General features: G+C 51.9%; 1 protein-coding gene across 4 annotated transcripts in view; it reads left to right on the forward strand.

The window, feature by feature from the left end:
- Positions 1 to 22,179, forward strand: part of SHANK3 (SH3 and multiple ankyrin repeat domains 3) — a 171,965-nt gene that overhangs the window by 66,418 nt on the left and 83,368 nt on the right. For all 4 annotated transcript variants that reach the window (XM_056509804.1, XM_056509825.1, XM_056509816.1 and 1 more), the window contains 2 exons: positions 5,684 to 6,014; positions 13,761 to 13,951. In XM_056509804.1, coding sequence (XP_056365779.1) covers positions 5,684 to 6,014; positions 13,761 to 13,951 — 522 coding nt within the window. The remainder of the gene's footprint in view (positions 1 to 5,683; positions 6,015 to 13,760; positions 13,952 to 22,179) is intronic.

The following is a 22,179-nucleotide window of genomic DNA, read 5'->3' on the forward strand; positions in this document are numbered from 1 at the left end:
GGGATAGAAAAGTCGGGAAGGATTTTGGGAAGAGCCTGCCAATTCCTTTGCCTGCAAGGTTGTGGAATTAATCCAAGAGAAAGTTTGGGAATAAATGACCTCCAAAGCTCCGGCCTAAATTCCCCTCGGCTGGAATCCACACGTGGGACTGAGAGTCTCCGTGATTTTCCTCAGGAAAAAAAAGCAGGAAAAACAGCACAGAAAACTGTCAGGAGCAATGGGATGTCTGGGAATCAGCTCCGGATAAAAAATAGGTCAAGGAAGAATTCCAAATTAATTCCAACCCCAGCAGCAGGTCCAGATGGTCCTGCCCGCAGCCAAGGAGCTTCCCGGGGTTTGGAAATTGGGTTGGGAATTAGGATGGGAAAAGGGGATTGGAAATGGGGATGGGAAATGGTATTTGGAAAAAGGGTTTGGAATTTGGGTTTGGAAATGGGAATTGGAAATTTGGATTGGAAATCAAGATTGGAAATCAGGTTTAGAAATGGGGTTTGGAATCAGGATTAGAAATTTGCATTAGAAATTGGGTTTGGAAAAGGGGTTTGGATTTTGAGTTTGGATTTTGGGTTTGAAAATCAGGATTGGAAAAGGGGTTTGGAAATTGGGATTGGAAAAGAGGATTGGAAATGGGGATCGGAAATTGAGATTGGAAATCAAAATTGGAAATGAGGTTTAGAAATGGGGTTTAGAAAGCAGGATAAGAAATTGGGTTTGGAAAAGGGATTTCGATTTTGGGTTTGGAAATGGGGATTGGAAATGAGGTTTGGAAATTAGGATGGAAATGGGGTTTGGAAGTTGGAATTGGAAATGGGGTTTTGATTTTGGATTTGGAAGCTGGGATTGGAAATGGGATTTGGAAATGAGGTTTAGAGATTGGGATTGGAAATGGGGTTTGGAAAAGGGGTTTGGAAATTGGGGATTGGAAAAGGGGTTTGGAAATCAGGATTGGAAATTGGGATTGGAATTAGGGATTAGAAATTTGGGAGGAGCTGAGGAATTTTGTCAGAGCAGGGAACGGCTCCTGCTTGTGTCGGTTTCCCAGGATTTTATGGGAATAGTGAAGGGATGTTGAAAGCAGGAATTGGGTAGGATTGGGATTGGGATTGGGATTGGGATTGGAATTATGCTCGTGGGGGGATTTCCCCATGGAATTCCCAGGGGGAAGCAGAGCTGGGTTGAGGTGGGATCTGGTGATCCCAATGCAGACTGAGGAAGGGTGGGAGATTCCCAGGAGGATTCCAGGCTCATCCATGTTTTCTTTGGGATCTGGAGCATTCAGCAGAGCGGGAACTTCCCTCTTGTCCTGGGAATTCTCCAGTATGGGAAATGTGGGAATTCTCCAGTTTGGGACATTCCATGGGAGTTGTTCAGTCTCAGAGATGTCCTGGGAATTCTCCAGTTTGGAAAATGTCCTGGGAATTTTCCATTTTGGGAAACGTGGGAATTCTCCACTTTGGGAAACGCTTTTCTGCTTTTCCCCTCTGGGCCATTCCAGGCTCCTTCCCCTCTTCCCTCTGGAATTTTCCAGGATTAAACTGGAATCGTGGCCTGGAACCGAGCAGCCATTTGCACTCCTTGTTCTTTTCCATGAATATTTATCATGGAATCAGTGAATCCAAACAAACCTCGGAGCGTTGATTGCGCTTCCCTTCCTCCGGCTGCCGGGAATTTTTGGGAGCCTCTGGAACATCTCCAGGCTGGCAATTCCTCAGGGAGCTTTGGGTGCACCCCACGGAGCACCCAGACCCCTTTGGAAAACAGGAATCAGTGTTTTCCTTTGGAAAACAGGGATGGGGCTGCTCCAAGCGGCGCTGTCATGGTAACAGACGAGATTTGTTTTGCCGGGAGAAACAGACCTGGAAGAAAGTCTGGGAAAAGTGTGGGGAGGAATATCCAGACTCGTTGTGGGAATTGCTCCGAGTTTTGTTGCTTTGTTGTCTCCTTCCCGGGATTTTCCCACTGGGAATTGTGGATGCCCTGTGCCTGGGTGACAGCTGGCCTTGGTGGGACTTCCAACATTCCCGGTGGCACTTGGGGACACGGATCAGAGGTGGCCTGGCATTGATTGGGACTGATGGTCTAGGAGGGCTTTTCCAACCCCTAAAGTCTCTGAAATTCCATAATTTTGACCCATTTTTCCATTGGGACGGCCTTGGTGGGACATCCCTCCTCGCAGGTGACACTTGGGGACATGGATCAGTGGTGGCCTTTGCCTTGATTGGAATTGATGGTCTGGGAGAGATTTCCCAACCCCTAAAGTCCCTGAAATTCCATAATTTTGACCCATTTTTCCATTGGGATGGCCTTGGTGGGACATCCCTCCTTCCCAGTGGCACTTGGGGACACAGATCAGAGGTGACCCTGCAATGCTGGGAATAGTTGGGATTGATGGTTGATTGAATGGCTGGGAAGGCTTTTCCAACCCTCTGACTCCGAAATTCCATAATTTTGACCCATTTTTCCATTGGGATGGTCTTGGTGGGACATTTCTTCTTGCAGGTGACACTTGGGGACACTGATCAGTGGTGGCCCCACAGTGCTGGGAATGGTTTGGATTGATGGTCTAGGAGGGCTTTTCCAACCCCTAAAGTCTCCAAAATTCCATAATTTTGACCCAGTTTTGCATTGGGACGGCCTTGGTGGGACATCCCTCCTCGCAGGTGACACTTGGGGACATGGATCAGTGGTGGCCTTTGCCTTGATTGGAATTGATGGTCTGGGAGAGATTTCCCAACCCCTAAAGTCCCTGAAATTCCATAATTTTGACCCATTTTTCCATTGGGATGGCCTTGGTGGGACATCCCTCCTTCCCAGTGGCACTTGGGGACACGGATCAATGGTGGCCTTGCATTGATTGGGACTGATGGTCTAGGAGGGCTTTTCCAACCCCTCTGGCTCTGAAATTCCATGATTTTGTCCAGTTTTCCCACTGGGAATGCCTGGATGTGGGGACTGAGGGCAGGGGGTCCCAACAGGATCCAGGAAGCGCCACTGCCGGGAGAAATTCCCGCACCCGAGGTTGGAACTCATGGGAGAACAAACGCCTGGCGTTGCCAAGGCAACGGGAAGAGTTCCAGGAGCCTGAAATCCTCGGACTTTGAACCGCAAATATTCCTCTGGAAAATATTCCAAGCATGGCTGTGCTCAGCCTGGCCTGCTCCTTCCCAATCCTGGGATTTTCCTTCTCCTGGTGGCCTTGGAGCATCCTCAGGATTCACCTCTGGAAGTCCTTGGAATGGCAGCTCTGGGAATATCCTGAATCCAGAGGGCTTGGAATTCCCTATTCTGGCTTGGAGCGGGAGCAATCCATGTTTTTCCTGATGTTTTGGTGGCAGGAATGGGCTGGATGGGGCCGATTCCGCATTTCCTGGATTTTGCCGCAGCTTCCAGACAAATTTCTGGGATGTTAAACTTCAGGATGGGAACGAGCTCATTAAACAAAATATTGGAAAATCTCATTTTCCTGGAATTTTGGTGTGCAGGGGCCCCATGGCTGAACCTCTTCGCTTTCCGGAACATCCGGATCTGTTTCATGGATCATGGAATTGTTTAGGCTGGAAAAGTCCTTTAAGACATTGAATCCAAGAATTCCTAGCACGTCCAAGGCCACCACTGATCCATGTCCCCAAATTCCACCTGAAATCCCTCCAGGATGGGGATTCCATCCCTGGTCCATCTGTGGAGCCGGAATTTGCACTTCCAGGTGGATCCTGGGATTCCCAAGGACTGGGAGGGAATTCAGGACAGGGAGTAATTGGAGATTTATTCCATGTGCTGGATTTTCCCTGGAGCTCTGGAATAAGGACTTAGAATAAGAGGAGCAGCCAGGATTTGTGGAAATGTGGATCCCCGTGGCAGCTGGACATGGATTTTTGGGAATTCCACAGGTCCTGGCTTGGTCCATCAGAACTTCCTGAGATGTCATTTCCAAACCCTTCCCAGTGGCAATCCATGCTTGGATCTCATTCCCAGAGACGGGAGAGGGGCTGGGAGCAGATGGAGACCATTCCTGTTTTCCCAATCCAATTCCACAGGAATTCCCAACCTTCTCCTCCACCATCTTCCCAGTGCGGAATCGTCCTCTCCTTGGCCATTCCCTTCTTCCCAACCCAACTCCACAGGAATTCCCAATCGTCCCATACATTCCCAACATTCCCAACACATTCCAAACCCTCCCATTGGTGATCCATATTCGGATTCTCTCATCCCCCAACAATTCTCAACCTTCCTTCTCTCCCACCCTCTTCCATCTCTTTCCACAACCACATTCCCAACATCTAATTCCTTATTCCCATCTTTTTCGAGTCTGCAATTCCCACCTAATGCCACATTCCCATGTTTTTCCCCAGTGCCTTTCTGAAAAACTCCTAACACTTAATCCCTTTCCTTCAATTCCCACCTTCATCCCATATTCCAGTTTTCCCCCCCAGGTCCTTACTGAGTAACTCCCAACACTTAATCCCTTTCCAGGCCTTCAATTCCCACCCTAATCCCATACTCCCATTTTTTCCCCCCAGTGTCTTTCCAAGTAACTCCCAACACTTAATCCCTTTCCAAACATTCAACTCCCACCCTAATCCCATACTCCCATTTTTTCCTCCCCAGTACCTTTCCAAGTAAATCCCAACACTTAATCCCTTTCCTTCAACTCCCACCCTAATCCCACATTCCCATTTTCCTCCCCAGTGCCTTTCTGAGTGAATCCCAGCACGTAATCCCTTTCCAAACTTTCAACTCCCACCCTAATCCCACATTCCCATGTTTTCTCCCCAGTACCTTTCCAAGTAACTCCCAACATTTAATCCCTTTCCAAACCTTCAACTCCCACCTTAATCCCACATTCCCATTTTTTTCCCCCCAATGCCTTTCCGAGTAACTCCCAACACTTAATCCCTTTCCTTCTATTCCTGCCTTAATCCCACATTCCCATTTTCCTCCCCAGTGCCTTTCTGAGTGAATCCCAACATGTAATCCCTTTCCTTAAACTCCCACCCTAATCCCACATTCCCATTTTTTTCCCCAAGTGCCTTTCCAAGTAAATCCCAACACTCAATCCCTTTCCTTCAACTCCCACCTTAATCCCATACTCCCATTTTTTCCTCCCCAGTGCCTTTCCGAGTAACTCCCAACACTTAATCCCTTTCCTTCAATTCCTGCCTTAATCCCACATTCCCATTTTCCTCCCCAGTGCCTTTCTGAGTGAATCCCAACACTTAATCCCTTTCCTTCAACTCCCACCCTAATCCCACATTCCCATTTTCTTCCTCAGGTCCTTACTGAGTAACTCCCAACACTTAATCCCTTTCCAAACTTTCAACTCCCACCCTAATCCCACATTCCCATTTTTTCCTCCAGTGCCTTTCTAAGTAAATCCCAACACTCAATCTCTTTCCTTCAACTCCCACCTTAATCCCATACTCCCATTTTTTCCTCCCCAGTGCCTTTCTGAGTGAATCCCAACACTCAATCCCTTTCCAAACCTTCAGCTCCCACCCTAATTCCCATTTTTTTCTCCCCAGTGCCTTTCCGAGTAACTCCCAACACTCAATCCCTTTCCAAACCTTCAGCTCCCACCCTAATTCCCATTTTTTTTCCCCCAGTGCCTTTCCGAGTAACTCCCAACACTCAATCCCTTTCCAAACCTTCAGCTCCCACCCTAATCCCCATTTTTTATCCCCCCCAGTGCCTTTCCGAGAAACCCCCAGCTACACCAAGCGCCGCCGGCTGCTGGGCTCGGGCGGGCTGGCGTCGCCGCGCGTCCTGCAGCGCTCGGCCAGCGACAACAACCTCAAGGCCGAGAGCCGCGGCTCCTACTCGCCGGTGCCGTCGCTCCGCAGCCTCCCGCCCCAGCTCCTGGTGCAGATGCAGGAAGCGGCCGCGGGAATCCCGGCCGGAGACGGGAGCGTGGGCAGCGCCCGCAGCGCCCACAGCCGCTCGCCGTCGCTGCAGCGAGTGCAGGAGGAGAGGGAGGCCGAGGCGCCGTCGCTGAGGAGGAGCGGACGTGGGAAGGCCAGGTGTGGGATTGGGGAATGGGATTCTCCATCGGGAGTTGGGGAAAGGGGTGGGATGGAGGTGGGAATGGGTTGGGAGGGGATGGGATGGGATACAGGGATGGGATGGGATGGGATCTGATGGGTTGGGAGGGGGTGGGATGGGATGGGATGGGATGGAGCTGGGAATGGGATCCCATGGAATAGGAGCCAGGAATGGGATCTGATGGATTGGGAGGGGGTGGGAAGGATGGGATGGAGCTGGGAATGGGATCCCATGGAATTAGAGCCAGGGATGGGATGGGATGGGATGGGATGGGATGAGCTGGGAATGGGATCTGATAGAATGAGAGCTGGGAATGGGATCTGATGGATTATGAGGGGATGGGATGGGATGGAGGTGGGAATGGGATCCACGGAATTAGAGCCAGGGATGGGATGGGATGGGATGGGATGAGCTGGGAATGGGATCTGATAGAATGAGAGCTGGGAATGGGATCTGATGGATTATGAGGGGATGGGATGGGATGGAGGTGGGAATGGGATCCCACAGAATAGGAGCCAGGAATGGGATCTGATGAATTGGGAGGGCATGGCATGGCATGGCATGGCATGGGATAGAATGAGAGATGGGAATGGGATCTGATGGATTATGAGCGGATGGGAAGGATGGGATGGAGCTGGGAATGGGTTCTGATGGATTACAGAGGTGTGGGAGGAGTTAGATGGAGCTGGGAATGGGATCTGACAGAATTAGAGCTGGGAATGGAATCTGATGGATTGGGAGGGGGTGGAAGGGATGGGATGGAGTTGGGAATGGGATCCCGTGGATTGGGGGGGCATAGGAGGAATGAGATGGAGTTGGGAATGGGAGCAGATGGATTGTATGGGGGTTTGGGAGGAGTTAGAGGGAGCTGGGAATGGGATCCGATGGAATTAGATGGATCTGGGAATGGGATCTGATGGGATTAGATGGAGCTGGGAACGGCATCCCATAGATTGGGATGTGAGGGCAGAAGGAATTAGAGCAGGGAATGCGATCCCATGGAATTAGATGGAGCAGGGAATGGGATCCCAGGAAATTAGATGCAGCTGGGAATGCAACCCATGGATTTGGGATCCATTTTTTTCCAGGATTTTCCCTGGGTTTTTCCCTCCATCCCTCTTCATCCCAGTTTCAAATTTGGTTTTTCCCTGGGATTTTCCCTCCATCCCATGCTCGGATCATGGATATCATGGATATTGTGGATATTGCATCCGGTGGTTCTGGTGGGATTGGGATGGGATCTCGTGTTATCCTGCTGCTCCTCATCCCTGCCAGCCATATCCCATGGGAATGGCTGGGAATTGGTTGGATTTGGAACAGTCCTCAGTTCCGGTGTCCCTCATGTGTCAGGGGATTTGGATTGGAGGATTCTGTGGGAATCTCGGAATCCTGGAATGGGAAGGATCCTAAAGCTGATCCAATTCCAAGGGCAGGGACACCCTCCCCTCTCTCAGGTTACTCCAACCTGGCCTTGGAATTTGGGATGTGCCAGAGGCAGATCCAGAGTAGGATCTGTATTGAGAGGTGAAAAATATTGTGGGATTTTATAATCCATAGTCTTGGAAATATTCCCGAAATTCCCTGGAGCAGCTCTGCCCAACTCCTTGCCCAAACTTCCCGAGGATTCCTGGAGCTGGCTCCAGGGAAAATATCCCAAGGAAAGAGCATTTTGCTCCATTATTTCCAGGTTTTCCCAGGGATAGAAGGATCATGGAATTCTTTCCATGGAGCTGGGGCAGGAAAATTTCCCCAGGTTTGCAACCGGAGGGTTCTGAACAGTTCAAGTTGGAAAAAATCCTTGGAAGTTTTCATTCCCAAAAAAACTCCTCTCCATGGCAATGGATATCCATAATTACCTGAGTGCTCTCCCATTTTCCTGGAAAAATCCCAGAGAAAAACAGATTATGGGGCAGGTTTTCCAGGGAACATCAGGAATATTCAGTGTTATCCCAATCGTTCATTCCAAGGTTTTCTGACCCCTTCCCACCTCCCTCCCTTCCCTTTTCCCACTCCAGCCTCTCCAGAGCTTCTCCCAGAATTCCAGGGGGTCCCTGAGCCGTTCCCAGGAGCAGCAGGGTTGGGACAGCAGAACTTTTCCATGGGTTTTTCCAGGTTTTTAGTTGGATCCCTCCTCCCTCGTGGCTGTGACTGTGACTCATTCCCCACGTGCTTTTCCCAATCCCACTCCAACACCACGAGTTTCCCGACCCAGCTCCTCGTGGCTGGGATCATCCCTCCGGATATTTCATTCCTTAAGTTCATCCCAGCCCCATTCCCAGTTTTTTGGAGCCCAAAAGCCCCTCTGGATTAGGGAAGGATTTAGGATTTTTCCTGATTGTTTTTGGGGAAATCAGGAATTTTTCCCTCTTTGTGCATGGAAATCCAGGAATTCTTCCTAATTCTGTGTGAAAATTCAGAAATTCTTTCTAATTGTTTTTGGGAATTCAAGGATATTCCCCAGTTCTGTGGGAATTCAGGAATTCTTCCTAATCCTGTTTGGGAATTTGGGGATTTTTCCCTAATTGTGTGGGAATCATTCCCTCTGGATATTTCATTCCTTAAGTTCATCCCAGCCCCATTCCCAGTTTTTTGGATCCCTAAGGCCCCTCTGGATTTGGGAAGGATTTAGGATTTTTCCTAATTTTGTTTGGGAATTCAGAGATTTTCCCTAACTCTGTGGGAATTCGGGAATTTTGCTTAGTTCTGTGTGAAAAACCAGGAATTTTTCCTAATTGTGTTTGGGAATTCAGGAATTTTTCCTAACTGTTTTTGTTAATTCAGGGATTTTCCCCCAGTTCTCTGGGAATTCAGGAATTTTTCTTAGTTCAGTGTGAAAATTCAGGAATTCTTTCTAATTCTGTGTGGAAATCCAGGAATTTTCCCTAATTTAGTGGGAATTCAGGAATTCTCCCTAATTCAGTGGGAATCCATGAATTTTCCCCAATTCTGTGGGAATTCAGGAATTTTTCCCAATTCCGTGTGAAAATTCAGAATTTTTTCCCAACCTCCAACCTAAAATTCCTCTGGAACAACTCAAGGCTGTTCCCTGGGATTTCCTGGGAGCAAATCCCAAATCCCACCTGCCATGGAATTCTGGAGGGAAAAGGTCTCTCCTGATCCTCTTTTTTATTTTTAGGATGAGCCCCTCTGGCTCCCTCTGGATGTTCTTTCCAGGATTTGGGCTCCTTTCCCTGGGAAAGAGGGGTCAGGAATCCTGGAAAACAGGGACAGGAATTCTGGGAATTCCCAAGGGAAACGTTGTTCAAACCAATCCCGGAATTCACTTCTGACCATTCCCGTGAAATCCCATAAAAATTAAAACATCCCAGATTTTTGGGATCCTTGGATGCGTGGGGAGGGATTTTGGGGAATATCGTGGTGCAATCAATCCCCTGGAATGGGAATTCCCTGAGGATTTATTCCAAGTTTATTCCAGAGGAAGTTTTTCCAACCTGGAACGGGACAATTCCCGATGGAAGCACCAGATCCAGCCGGGTGCTTCCACGGGCTGGAATTCCCTGGAATCAGACATGGAATCCCAACAATCCCGCCTGGAATTCCAACGGGATGGAATGCAGGACAAAAAAAAAAATTCCATGGGACGCAAAACCAAGGGCGGGAGGAAGAGCTGCTGCTCCTTCCCAGAATTCCCTTTTTTCCTTCGGAATCCCGTGGGAATCCAAGCGGGAGGATGTGAGCATCGAGCGTGGAGAAATCCCAGACCCACCGGGAATTTTAATCCCCGCTGTTGGATTTATCCCTCACTCCAGAAATCCGGGATGAGCTCTGGATTTGTGGAACGTGGGCCCGGAGCCTCCTGGTGTGGGGAGATAAAAGGGATGAAGGGAAAATCTCCGCTGGAAAAAAATCCCAGGAATTCGCTCCCATGGAAAACATCCATCCGGGCAGATTCATTCCTGGAATTGTTTTTTTTTTCCTCATGGAATTTTTTTTTGCCAATGGAATTTTTTTTTTGCTGATGGAATTATTTTTCCCCGTGGAATTTTTTTGGCGGTGGAACTTTTTGCTCACGGAATTTTTTTCCCCGTGGAAAGGGCAGTCAGGGGCTGCCCAGGGAGGAGGTTTGGAGTTGCCATCCCTGGAAGCGTCCAAGGAATTCCTGGAATTCCACTCTTGGGCTCGGAATTCTTTTCCAAACTCTGGAATTTTGGGATTTTAACTCTTTGCACGCGTTTTCCCCCTGGAATTCTTTGGGCTCCTCCCACCAGGAGAGAGCTGGAGGGGCTGGAGCAGGAAAAGGGAAGGGGATGGAGCTGGGAAAGGCTGGAAAATTCCAGAGGGAGCCGGGAAAGGGCTCGGGCTGGCGCAGGAGGGGGACACAGGTGACAATGGCACCCAGGGGTGGCACCAGTGACAGTGGCACAAAGAGTCACTGTGGGTGGCAGCGGGCACAGGTGGCACTGGGGCACAGAGTGGCACAGGTGACAGTGACAGACAGGGGTGACAGTGGCACACAGGTTGGCACAGGCGGTGCAGGGGCACAGGGTGGCACAGGTGACAGTGACAGACAGGGTGGCACAAGTGGCACTTTGACACAGATTGGCACAGGAGGTACAGAGGCACAGGGTGGCACAGGTGACAATGACACACAGGGTAGCACAGGTGACAGTGGCACCTAGGGCTGCTGTGGGTGGCAGTGAGCACAGGGTGGCACAAGGGACAGTGGGGCACAGGTTGTCACAAGTGACAGTGGCACAAAGTGTCATTGTGGGTGGCAGTGGGCACAGGTGGCACTGGGGCACAGAGTGGCACAGGTGACAGTGGCACACAGGGTAGCACAGGTGACAGTGGCACAAAGTGTCATTGTGGGTGGCAGTGGGCACAGGTGGCACTGGGGCACACATTGGCACAGGTGACAGTGACAGACAGGGGTGACAGTGGCACAAAGTGTCATTGTGGGTGGCAGTGAGCACAGGGTGGCACAAGTGACAGTGGGGCACAGGGTGGCACAAGTGACAGTGTGGCACAAAGTGTCATTGTGGGTGGCAGTGAGCACAGGGTGGCACAAGTGACAGTGGGGCACAGGGTGGCACAAGTGACAGTGGCACAAAGTGTCACTGTGGGTGGCAGTGGGCACAGGTGGCACTGGGGCACAGAGTGGCACAGGTGACAGTGGGGCACAGAGTGCCACAAGTGACAGTGGCACAAAATGTCACTGTGGGTGGCAGTGGGAACAGGGTGGCACAGGTGACAATGGCACCCAGGGCTGCTGTGGGTGGCAGTGGTGGCAGATTGTCACAGGTGGCACTGGGGCACGGAGTGGCACAGGTTGGTGAAAATTGGGGGTGGGGCAAAGATGGAATTTGGGGGGCAAAGACGGAGATTGGGACAATGCGGGTGCACCCCTGAACTGGGAATGGGAACTGGGATTGGGAACTGGGAACTAGGAATGGGAACCAGGAATAGAAACTGGGAATGGGAACTGGCAACTAGGAATGGGAACCAGGAATAGGAACTGGGAATGGGAACTGGGAACTAGGAATGAAAACTGTGAATATGAACTGGGAATGGGAACTGGAAACTAGTAATGGGAACCAGGAATAGAAAAACTGGGAATGGGAACTTGGAATGGGAACTTGGAATGGGAACTGAGATTGGGAACTGGCATTGGGAACTGGAGACTAGGAATGGGAACTGTGAATAGGAACGTGGAACTGGGAACTTGGAATAGGCACTGGGAATGGGAACTGAGATTGGGAACTGGCATTGGGAACTGGAGACTAGGAATGGGAACCAGGAATAGGAACTGGGAATGGAAATCAGGAATGGGAACCGGGAACTAGGAACTGGGAATGAGATCCAGGAATGGGAACCAGGCTCTGGCACCAGGAGAAGCTGCTCCGGCACCCCCGAAGCGGAACCGGGCACCCCGTGCCGGGCATCGCCCCCGGCTGCCCCTGCCCGGTGACCGCGCCCCAAATCCCCCCCGAGCCTCCCCCGGCCCCGTGGCTGCTGCTCTGCGGCTTCCCCACTGCCAGAGGCTCCTTCCCTCCATCCTTCCCTCCATCCTTCCCTTCATTCTCCCTCCCTCCCTCCTTCTTCCATGTTATCCCCATCCTTTCCCTCCATCCTTCCCTCCCTCCTCCTCTCCCCTCTCTCCTCCATCCCATCCCTCCATGCTGTCCCCGTCCTTTCCCTCCATCCTGTTCCCATCCCACTCCTTTTTCCCCCTCTCCATGTCCTCCCTGTCCCAGGGCCCTTCCTTTGCTGCTCCCATTCCACACCCATCCCAATCCCACACCTGATCCCACACTTGGAATTCCATGACTGATCCCAATCCTACACCTGATCCCAATCCCACACCTGATCCTGGTCTTGGGATCCCACTTTCATCCCAGTCTTGCTCCCACACCAGATCCTGATTCCACACCCATTCCAATTCCCATTCCCATACTCCCATTCCCACATCCATCCCCATTCCCATCATCATTCCCACACCCATTGCCACTTCCATTCCCATTCTCATATTCCCATATTCCCATTCCCACACCCGTTCCCACACCCATCCCCATTCCATCCCCACACCCATTCCCATATTCCCACTCCCACACCCATTCCCATCCCAATTCCCATTCCTGTCCCAATTCCCATTCTCATATTCCCACTCCCATATTCCCATTCCCATCCCAATTCCCATTCCCATTCCCACACCCATTCCCATATTCTCATATTCCCCCTCCCACATCCATTGCCATTCTCATATTCCCATTCCCACGCCTATTCCCATCCCAATTCCCATTCCCATATTCCCATATTCCCATTCCCACACCCATCCCCATTCCCATCCCCATTCCATCCCCCCACCCATTCCCATATTCCCACTTCCACACCCATTGCCATTCCCATATTCCCATTCCCACACCCATTCCCATCCCAATTCCCATTCCCATATTCCCACTCCCATATTCCCATTCCCATACCCCCATATTCCCATTCCAATTCCCATTCCTATTCCCACACCCATTCCCATATTCCCACACCCACTCCCATATTCCCACACCCACTCCCATTTTCCCATTCCCATACTCCCATTCCCATCCCAATTCCCATTCCCATACTCCCATATTCCCATTCCCACCAATTCCCATTTTCCTTCCCATACCCATTCCCATACTCCCATTCCCATCCCAATTCCCATACTCCCATTCCCATATTCCCATTCCCATACTCCCATATTCCCATTCCCATTCTCCCATTCCCCCCCCAGGGGCAGCACCAGCAGCGGCCTCCAGGGGGCGGCTCCGTGCGGGCCCCACGCTCAGCTCAGCTCAGCTCGGCTCGGTTCGGTTCGGTTCGGTTCAGCCCGATCCGGTCCGGTCCGGCACCACCGCCCGGCTCGGCGCAGCATCCGCGGGGGCGGCGGGGGCGGCCGGTCCGGCTCGGTCCCCGCCCGCCGGGGGAGGAGCCGCGGGCTGCGGCCCCACCTGCCCCGGGCCATGGTGCGCCGGAGGGAGCGGAGCGGAGCGCGGCCCGGGCGGCGCCGCTGCGCCATGGAGCCGGCGGTGCCGGGCGGCCGCCGCCCCGCCGCCGCTGCCGCTCCAGCCTCCCTCGCTGGCCGCGCCCGGCCGGCACCGCCGGGGCCGCGCTGAACCCCGCGGGGGCCGCCGCCGACCCCCGCCGGCCATGGCGCAGCCCGCGGGGCGCGGCGGGGCGAGCCGCGAGCTGCCGGGCATCAGCACCGTAACCTACGTGTTCGTTTACAGCCCCGGCGCCGCCGGCGCTCCGCCCGCCGGCCCCGGTGCGGAGCCCGCTCCGCACGCCGCGCCCGCCCCGCTGCGCGGGCCCAAGCGCAAGCTGTACAGCGCCGTGCCCGGCCGCAAGTTCATCGTGGTGAAGAGCTACGCGCCGCAGGGTGACGGCGAGATCCAGCTCAACCGCGGGGAGGCCGTCAAGGGTGAGTGGGGACGGCGGGACAGCACCGGGGACAGCACCGGGGACAGCACCAGGGACAGCGGGACAGCAGGGACAGCACCAGGGACAGCGGGACAGCACCGGGGACAGCGGCAGGGAGCGGCCGAGCCGGGCGGGAGGAGCCGCGGGCGATGCCCCCGCTGGATGCGGCACTGGCGGAGCTGCGGGTGGGATGGGGCAGCGCTCAGGTGTGGGGTGATGGGATCGGGGTCACCTGTGGGGCTGCGGTGCCTTGGGGTGCCCTGCCCAGGTGTGGGGCTGCGGCTTTGTGGGGTGTCCAACCCACCTGTGGGTCTGCAGAGCTCTGGAGTGTTCAGGCTGCTTGTGGGGCTGCAGCTTTTGGGGGTGTCCAACCCATCTGTGGGGCTGCAGAACTCTGGGATCCCCTATCCAGGTGTGGGGCTGCAGCTTTGTGGGGTCTCCAACCCACCTGTGGGTCTGCAGAGCTCTGGAGTGGTCAGGCTGCTTGTGGGGCTGCAGCTTTTGGGGGTGTCCAACCCACCTGTGGGGCTGCAGAGCTGTGGGGTTTCCAGGCTGGTTGTGGGGCTGCAGAACTCTGGGATCCCCTGTCCAGCTGTGGGGTTGCAGCTTTGTGGGGTCTCCAGCCCCGGTGTGGGGCTGCAGCTTTTGGGGGTATCCAACCCACCTGTGGGGCTGCAGAACTGTGGGGTCTCCAGCCCAGCTGTGGGGTTGCAGCTTTGTGAGGTCTCCAACCCACCTGTGGGGTCTCCAGCTTGTTGAGTTGCAGCTTTGTGGGGTTTTCAGGCTGGTTGTAGGGTTGCAGAGCTCTGGGATCCCCTGCCCAGCTGAAGCTTTGTGGGGTATCCAGCCCACCTGTGGGGTGGCAGAAGTGTGGGGTCTCCAGTCTGGTTGTGGAATTGAAGCTTTTTTGGGTGTCCAACCCACCTGTGGGGCTGCAGCTTTGTGGGGTTTCCAGCCCAGGTGTGGGGTTGCAGCTTTGTGGGGTTTCCAACCCACCTGTGGGGTTCCAGAACTCTAAGACTGCAGCACTGTGGGATCTTTAGGCTGTTTGTGGGGCTGCGGCTTTGTGGGGTCTCCAGCCCACCTGTGGGATTGCAGAACTGTGGGGTGTCCAGCCCAGGTGTGGGTTTGCAACTTTGTGGGGTCTCAGCTTTGTGGGATGTCCAGCCCAGGTGTGGGTCTGTAGCTTTTGGGGGGTCTCCAGCCCGAGTGAGGGGTTCCAGAACTGTGGGGTTACAGCTCTGTGGGGTCTCCAGCCCGGCTGTGGGGCTGCAGCGCTTTGGGATCCTCAGGGCAGTTATGGGGTTGCAGTGTTTGGTGTTCCCCCACCCGGCTGTGGGGCTACAGCTCTGTGGGGCCCCTGGTTGCTTTTGGGGCTGCAGCTCTGTGGGGTCTCCAGCCAATCTGTGGGGCTGCAGGACTGTGGGGTGTCCATCTCAGTTATGGGGCTGCAGCTTTGTGGGGTGTTCAGTCCTTTTGTGGGGCTGCAGCTCTGTGGGTTCCCCATCCTGCTTTTGGGGTTCACATCCTGGCTGTGGGGCTGCAGCTTTGTGGGGTCCCCATCCGTGTCTGTGGGGCTGCAGGACTTTGGGGTCCCCAGCTCTTTTGTGGGGTCTCCATCCTGATTATGGGGCTGCAGCTTTGTGGGTCCTGTCGTGCGATTTTGGGGTCCCCAGCCTGGTTTTGGGATTCCCAATCCTGTTGTGGGGGTCCCAGCTCTATTTTGGGGTTCCCAATCCTGTTGTGGGGTCCCCAGCCTGGTTTTGGGATTCCCAATCCTGTTGTGGGGGTCCCAGCTCTATTTTGGGGTTCCCAATCCTGTTGTGGGGTTCCCAGCTCTATTTTGGGGTCTCCCTCCCGGTTTTGGGGTCACAGTTCTGTGGGATCCCCATCCTGGTTTTGGGGTCCCCTTCCCTTTTGTGGGGCCCCAGCTCCGGATCCTTTCCCATTCCCGGTGTTCCCCACGGCCTCGTGTCCTTGTCCCCGCTGTTCCCATCCCAGCTCCCCTCCCCAATCCCGTTCCCACATCCCAAATTCCCAACCCCCCCTCACGCTGGCAGAGCATTCCAGCTTTTCCAGGCTCTGCTTCCAGAGCTGCAGCGGGAGCCGGGGAATTTTCCTGGATAACGCCAGCGCTGCCGTGGGGCCGGGCTGGGAATTCTGCTGGAATTCCAGCTCCCAGACACTGGGAAGGGCTTCCCTGCCAGCCGGAGAATTCCAGAGTTTTTTCCCCCGGAAAGTTTCGGGAGCTTCTCCTCCTCTCCCTCCTCCGCGGCTTTTTTTGCGGATTCCAGAGCTGGAGCCTCTGGAATGACGGGAAGCTCCGGCTGTGCCATGGCAAAGGGAGACAGGGAATATTCCCAGCCTGGAATTGCTGCTCCAGGATTCTCCTCAGCGGCGGCTCCCACATTCCCGCTGCCGTTCCCATGGATTTGTTTTCCCTCGGGAGAGCGGCAGCCGGCTGGGAAGGGCCTGTGGTGAGGATTAATTGGAATTCGGGGGGGGGTTTCCTGTGGGATTTCGGGGTGGGATTGGAATCCCTGGGATGCAGGTGTGGAATTCCAGGATGCGGGAAGGATTCCTGGGATCTGGAATGTTTTTTTTCCCCCCCTCCCCCCTCCTTTTCCCTGCGTTTCCTCGTGCTGCCGTGGGGGCGGGTGGTCACAAAATCCTTGGGATTCACTTCATCCTGAAATTCCTGGCGTGTGATCTCCGGGGAAAAAACAACTCGTGGGAAGAGGGAGGAGGAGCGGGAGGAGGGTGTGGAGTGACCCCCTGGGAGCGGGAATCGCTTCCCGCTGGATCATTCCCAGAGTTTGGGAGGACTGAGGAGTTCAAAGCCAATCCCTTCCCTCATGGAATTTCTCCGGGAAACGCTCGGAGAGGCTGATTGGTATTTTTGGGAATCTTGGCAGCTCCGGGCTGAGCCGAGCTTCTTCTGCTTTGTCATGTTCCATGGATTTGGGAAACGGAAGAGCCACTTCCAGCCAGGAATAACGGGAAAATCCCAGATCCAGCCGGAGCCCTGAGCTCGGGGGGTATCCGGGAATGTTGGGAGAGGCTGGAATTGGAGGAATCCCGGCCAGGGGAGCTCTCCAGGATTCTGGAATGATGTGGGGGATGATGGAGATTCTGGGAATGATGGAGATTCCTGGGAATGGGGATGTTGGGGATGGAGGGTCCTGGAAGGAGGAGGTGGAGCTGGAAATGTGGGAAGGGTGAGACATGGATGAAAGGAATTTCTGGATGAGGATGGAAAGATGGAATTGCAGGAATTCTGGCCAAGGGACAGCCTGGGCATCTCCAGGATCCTGGAATGATGGATCCCATCCCTATCCATGAGATCGTTCCCATCCCATTCCAAGGGCATTGACAATTCCATGATCCCAAGGTGATCCAGCCTTTCCTTGGACATTCCAGGGATCCAGGGGCAGCCACAGCTGCTCTGGGAATTTCAGCTCAGCCAAATTCCCACCCTAAGCTCCCCTTCCCAGGGAATTCCCTCCATTCCCAAATCTCCCAGCCCAGGATTGGATCCATCCCCATCTCAACTCCTCTCTAGGAAGGAATTTTGGGATCCAGGAGCTTCACTGGGAATCTCAGAACTCCAGGAAGGATCTCCCTTCCCTTTTCCATCCCCAAATTCCATAAAAATCCCTCGGGATGGATTCTGAGCGTCCTTGATCCCAGAATCCCAGAATAGTTCAGGAAGCTTTTCCCTTCATCCCAAGGTCAGGAATTTCTCCTCCTGCTCCTGGTTTTTCCTCTGGGAAGGTCATTTGGGAAGGGTTGGGAAGAAGCCAGGATGCAGCTGGTTCCCGGTTGGAAAATTATCCAAGCCCTCGGGAATGCCATCTGTCCAAAATCCGGCTTTTTCCCAGGCTAAATTCCTTCATTTCAGGTCAGGTCGGGGTTTTTCCATTGGGATTTGAGGGATTTCAGGTCACCAGGAAAAGTCTGGTGGGATTTTTGAAGTCGTTTTACTTTGAACTTCCTTAAATCCAAATTTCCTGCCTGGAAATCCGAGGGAAAATTCCCTGCTGGATATTAGGGGTGAAAAAAAAAAAAAAAAAATCAGGATTTAGGGATGGCCTCAGGATTTTGGGGATTTTGTTGGAAAAGGGGTCGGAATTGTGGGTGTTCCATCCCTGGAGTTGGGAATGTGGGAATTGGCAAGGATTGGAATGGGATGATCCCTAAAATCCTTCCCAACCAAACCATTCCAGAATTCCATGAATTCTTCCCATCCACTTGCTCGGGATTCAAAAATTCCCAACTTTTTCCGTGCTTTGCTTTTCCTTTAGCATGAATTTTTGGCCAGGGGAGATCCCAAATTCCCAAATCTGCAGGAAAGCTCGGAAATGTTGGAATCTCCTAAATCAGGACAATTCCCGGATTTTTTAATTCCCTATCTGCCTGTTTTTAATGGAATTTCTTCCTTATTTAGGGAAGACCGAGAATTCCCATAGTGTTCCTTGATCAGGATCTATTGGAGTCATCCCAGAATTCCTGAAATGCCCAAAAAAGGAGATTTTTAAAACGTGTGGATGAAAAACCTTTGGAAAATCATGGAAATATCCAGGATGAGGCTGGGTCATTCCAGAAAATTCCCATAAAAATGACGATTGTTCCTGGAATCTGGGAGAACTTTGGGAATTCTTATCAGTTATTCCTGTAAAAATCCTTAGTGATAGAAGAGTGAGATCCCATCAAAAGTCAGAATTTTGGGACAGAATTCCCACATTTCCTGTTTTTTTCCCTCCATTTTTTTGGGGGGACAGAATTCCCATATTTGCTGCTTTTTTCCCTTCTTTTTTTTTTTTTTTTTTTTTTGGGACAGAATTCCCACATTTCCTGCTTTTTCTCCTCCTTTTTCCTGAAATTCTTGGGAAGAGCCTCTGTCATAAATCCAATTTTCCAGGCCTGGGCTTTTCAGATCCCTGGAATAATTTCATGGATCCTTTGGAGAATCTTTTTGGGAATCAGAGTCTTGATTTTTGGGATCAGGGCCTGGAGCAGAAAATGCTCCTGGTGGGAAAAACCTTTGGATGCAGAAATCTTAAATTTAGCAGGAAATTCCCAGAGGTTTCCAAAATAAAAAGAATTCTTTATTTTTATTTCTTTATTTTCACTTTATTTTAATTTTTGAAGGAATAATTTTAAGGATTCGTTTTGGTGTTCCTGCGTTTCCTGGCACTTTTCCTGGATTTTAATCCCAGAATTTAGTCCTGGAATGTTGGTTTTCTCCATCCTCTGGAAAAATCTCCTTGTGCTTCCTCTTCCCCATGGGAATTCCATTGGGGATCCCTAAATTATGGGATATTCCTAAAAAAACCCCAAAACTGAGGTGGGAATGGGAATCCTGTTGGGTTTTTGGGAATAATTCCAGGATTTTCCTGGGAATTCCGAGATGGATTTGCTCCCTCCTCAGCTCCAGACAATCCTGGGAATTGTTATTCCCACCTGGAGTTACATCCCATAAACGAGGGGCTCCGAGTGACCCCGAATTCCCAGTAGGAATTTGGGAAGTGCCATCACTGCCTGGTTTTCCTTGGAAACGGAGAAATCCAGGAGATTTTCCAGTCAGGAATATTCTGTCTGGCAGCTGGCCCCGATTTCCATCCCAAAATTAGAAAATTCCTCATTAATTGCACTCCGCATCCCAGTGTCCCTCAGCCTGACCTCGGAGCTGTCCCAGTTTTCCAGCCTGACCCAAAATCGGAGGGAAAATTCCAGAGGGAATTGGGTTTCAGTAGGATTGGGGAGAGCTGGGATCACTGAGCGTTCCGGGATGGGAAAAAATGGGAATTTGGAGAGGTGGGAAGTCTTGGCTGGAATTCCGGCCTCGTTTGGGATCTTGGGTTGGTTTAAAGGGGAGATTGAGGGTTGGATTTGGGATTCAACCAAATTTGGGATCTTTTTTTGGGATTTGGAGGGGTTGTCCATGGTTTGACCTGGAATTCGAACCTGGAATTCCAACGAATTTTGGGATATTTTGCTCCGTATTTAGGGATTTTCTGTGGTCCTGATCTGGAATTTCACCAATTTCCAAAATTTGGAATCTTGTTGTTGGGACTTAGGGATTTTCCATGGTCCTTACCTGGAATTCCAACCAAATTTGGGATCCCAGGTTGGATTTGGAGTGGTGTCCAGGATCTGACCTGGAATTCCAACCTGGAATTCCAGCCAGGAATTCCAACCAATCTGGGGATCTTTTTGGGTTTGGAGAGGTTCTCCATGGACTGACCTGGAATTCCACCCAAATTCGGGATCCTTTTTGGGATTGAAGGAACTGTCCATGATCTGACTGGAATTCCAACCAAATTCGGGATCTTTTTAGGATTTGGAGAAGTTGTCCATGCTCTGACCTGGAATTCCAACCTGGAATTCCAACCGAATTTGGGATCTTGGGTTGGGTTTTTAGGGATTGTCCTGGACAACATTCCAGGGGATAATTCCCAGGGATTTTGCTGGAGCCCACTCCCATATTTAATTTCCGTGTGGTTCTGTTTGTGCCTCTGCACATTTTCCATGTTTTTTTCTCTCTCTTCCATGTTTTTGTCTCTTTTCCATGTTTTTTTTTCTCTTTTCCATTCCTATCCACGCTCCAGACCAGCAGCTCGGTGAAGTAGGTAACTATGGAATTTTTCCTTGGAATTTTATTTTTCCCTCCCAGCTTTATCCTTTTTTCCCACATTTTCTTCCTCGCTGTGGTCTTCATGTGTGGGGAGTTTTCCAGGATTTTTGGAGCTCGGCTTTTCCCAGTTTTCTCTCCATTCCTGCTGTTTGTTCCAGATGGGATCAGGGGCAGAGGGATCTTCCTTTCCCATCCCGGTTTTCCTGCACATCCCAAGATTTCCCTGTCCTTGTCTGGCCTGAAATTCCCAGAAAACCCAAACTGGGAAAATTCTGGAATTGGGGGGAGGTTGTGGTTTGGAATTCCAAGTGAGGAATTCCATGGGAATTCCTGCTGCTCGGGGATTCGGGATGTTGGGACACAATTCCCAGTGTTCTCAGAGTGGCTTTGGAATTTCTGGTGCCAGGAAAATCCATCCTCTCTTGATGATCCTGGAAATCTGATCCCAGATCCGGGGATGGAGGGATTGGGAAGCATCGGATGGGGCGGAGCTGATCCCAAAAAATTCCGGTGGACATCCCAAGGTTTCCATGTGTTCCCATCACTCCTCTGCTGCCATATCCATGGAAAACTCCATGGAAAAACCCCATGGAAAATGCTCTTTTCCTGATGTTTGCAGGTGGCTCCTGGATTCCCATTCCCAGTAAATCCCACCCAACCAGAGCTGGGATCAGCTGGATTGAAACCTGGAATTCCCATGAGGAAAACAAGAGGGAAAATGGAATTTTCCCTCCAATTCACATGGATTAAGCCTGGGAATGCTGCTGGAATGGGGAATTCCAGGTGCCACAGAATTCCTGAGGGAATAGGGGATAGGAAAACAGGGAATGGCCTCAATCTGGCCCAGGGGAGGCTCCGCTGGGATATTTGGGATCATTTTTCCATGGAAAGGGTGGTCAGGCCTTGGCAGGGGCTGCCCAGGGAGGTTTGGAGTCGCCATCCCTGGAGGAATTCCAGGGAATTCCTGGATGTTGATCTGGGAATAAGGTGGGATTTGATAATCCAGGAGGGTTTTTGCAAGGTCAGGAATTCCTGGATTTCTGGGTTTTATCCTGGATTTTTCCAAGGGCTGGGAAGTGCCGTGTCATGCTGGAAAGCAGGAGCTGCTCCAGAGGCTCCGACTGCAGAGGCTGCTCAGAAATCCTGGAATTTCCATGGAAAAAAATTCCAGCTTCCAGGTTTTCCACATTTTTTGAGGGGTGTGGATCCAGGTTTTCCAGGTTTTTGAAGATGTGGATCCAGGTTTACCATGTTTTTGGGTGGATATAGATCCAGGTTTTCCATGTTTTTGGGAGGATGCGGATCCAGGTTTTCCATGGAATTTGGAGGGATGTAGATCCAGGTCTTACATGTTTTTGGGAGTATGTGGATCCAGGTTTTCCTGGATGATTTTTTGGGGATGGTTCTGCCCTTTGTGCCACTTTCCAAGCGGGATGGGCCCATCCCAATCCCTGCCTGAATTCCCAATGCTCTACTGCTGGATTCTCTGGGAATTCTGGCTGGGATCCAGCATTCCCAGGGCTCCCCATGGAGCTTCTCATCCTGCCAGGAGCGGCTCTGAGCACAGGAATTCCAGGAATTCCTTCCCTAAA

Source organism: Oenanthe melanoleuca, chromosome 1A (assembly GCF_029582105.1).
Source record: "Oenanthe melanoleuca isolate GR-GAL-2019-014 chromosome 1A, OMel1.0, whole genome shotgun sequence".
NCBI lineage: Eukaryota > Metazoa > Chordata > Aves > Passeriformes > Muscicapidae > Oenanthe > Oenanthe melanoleuca.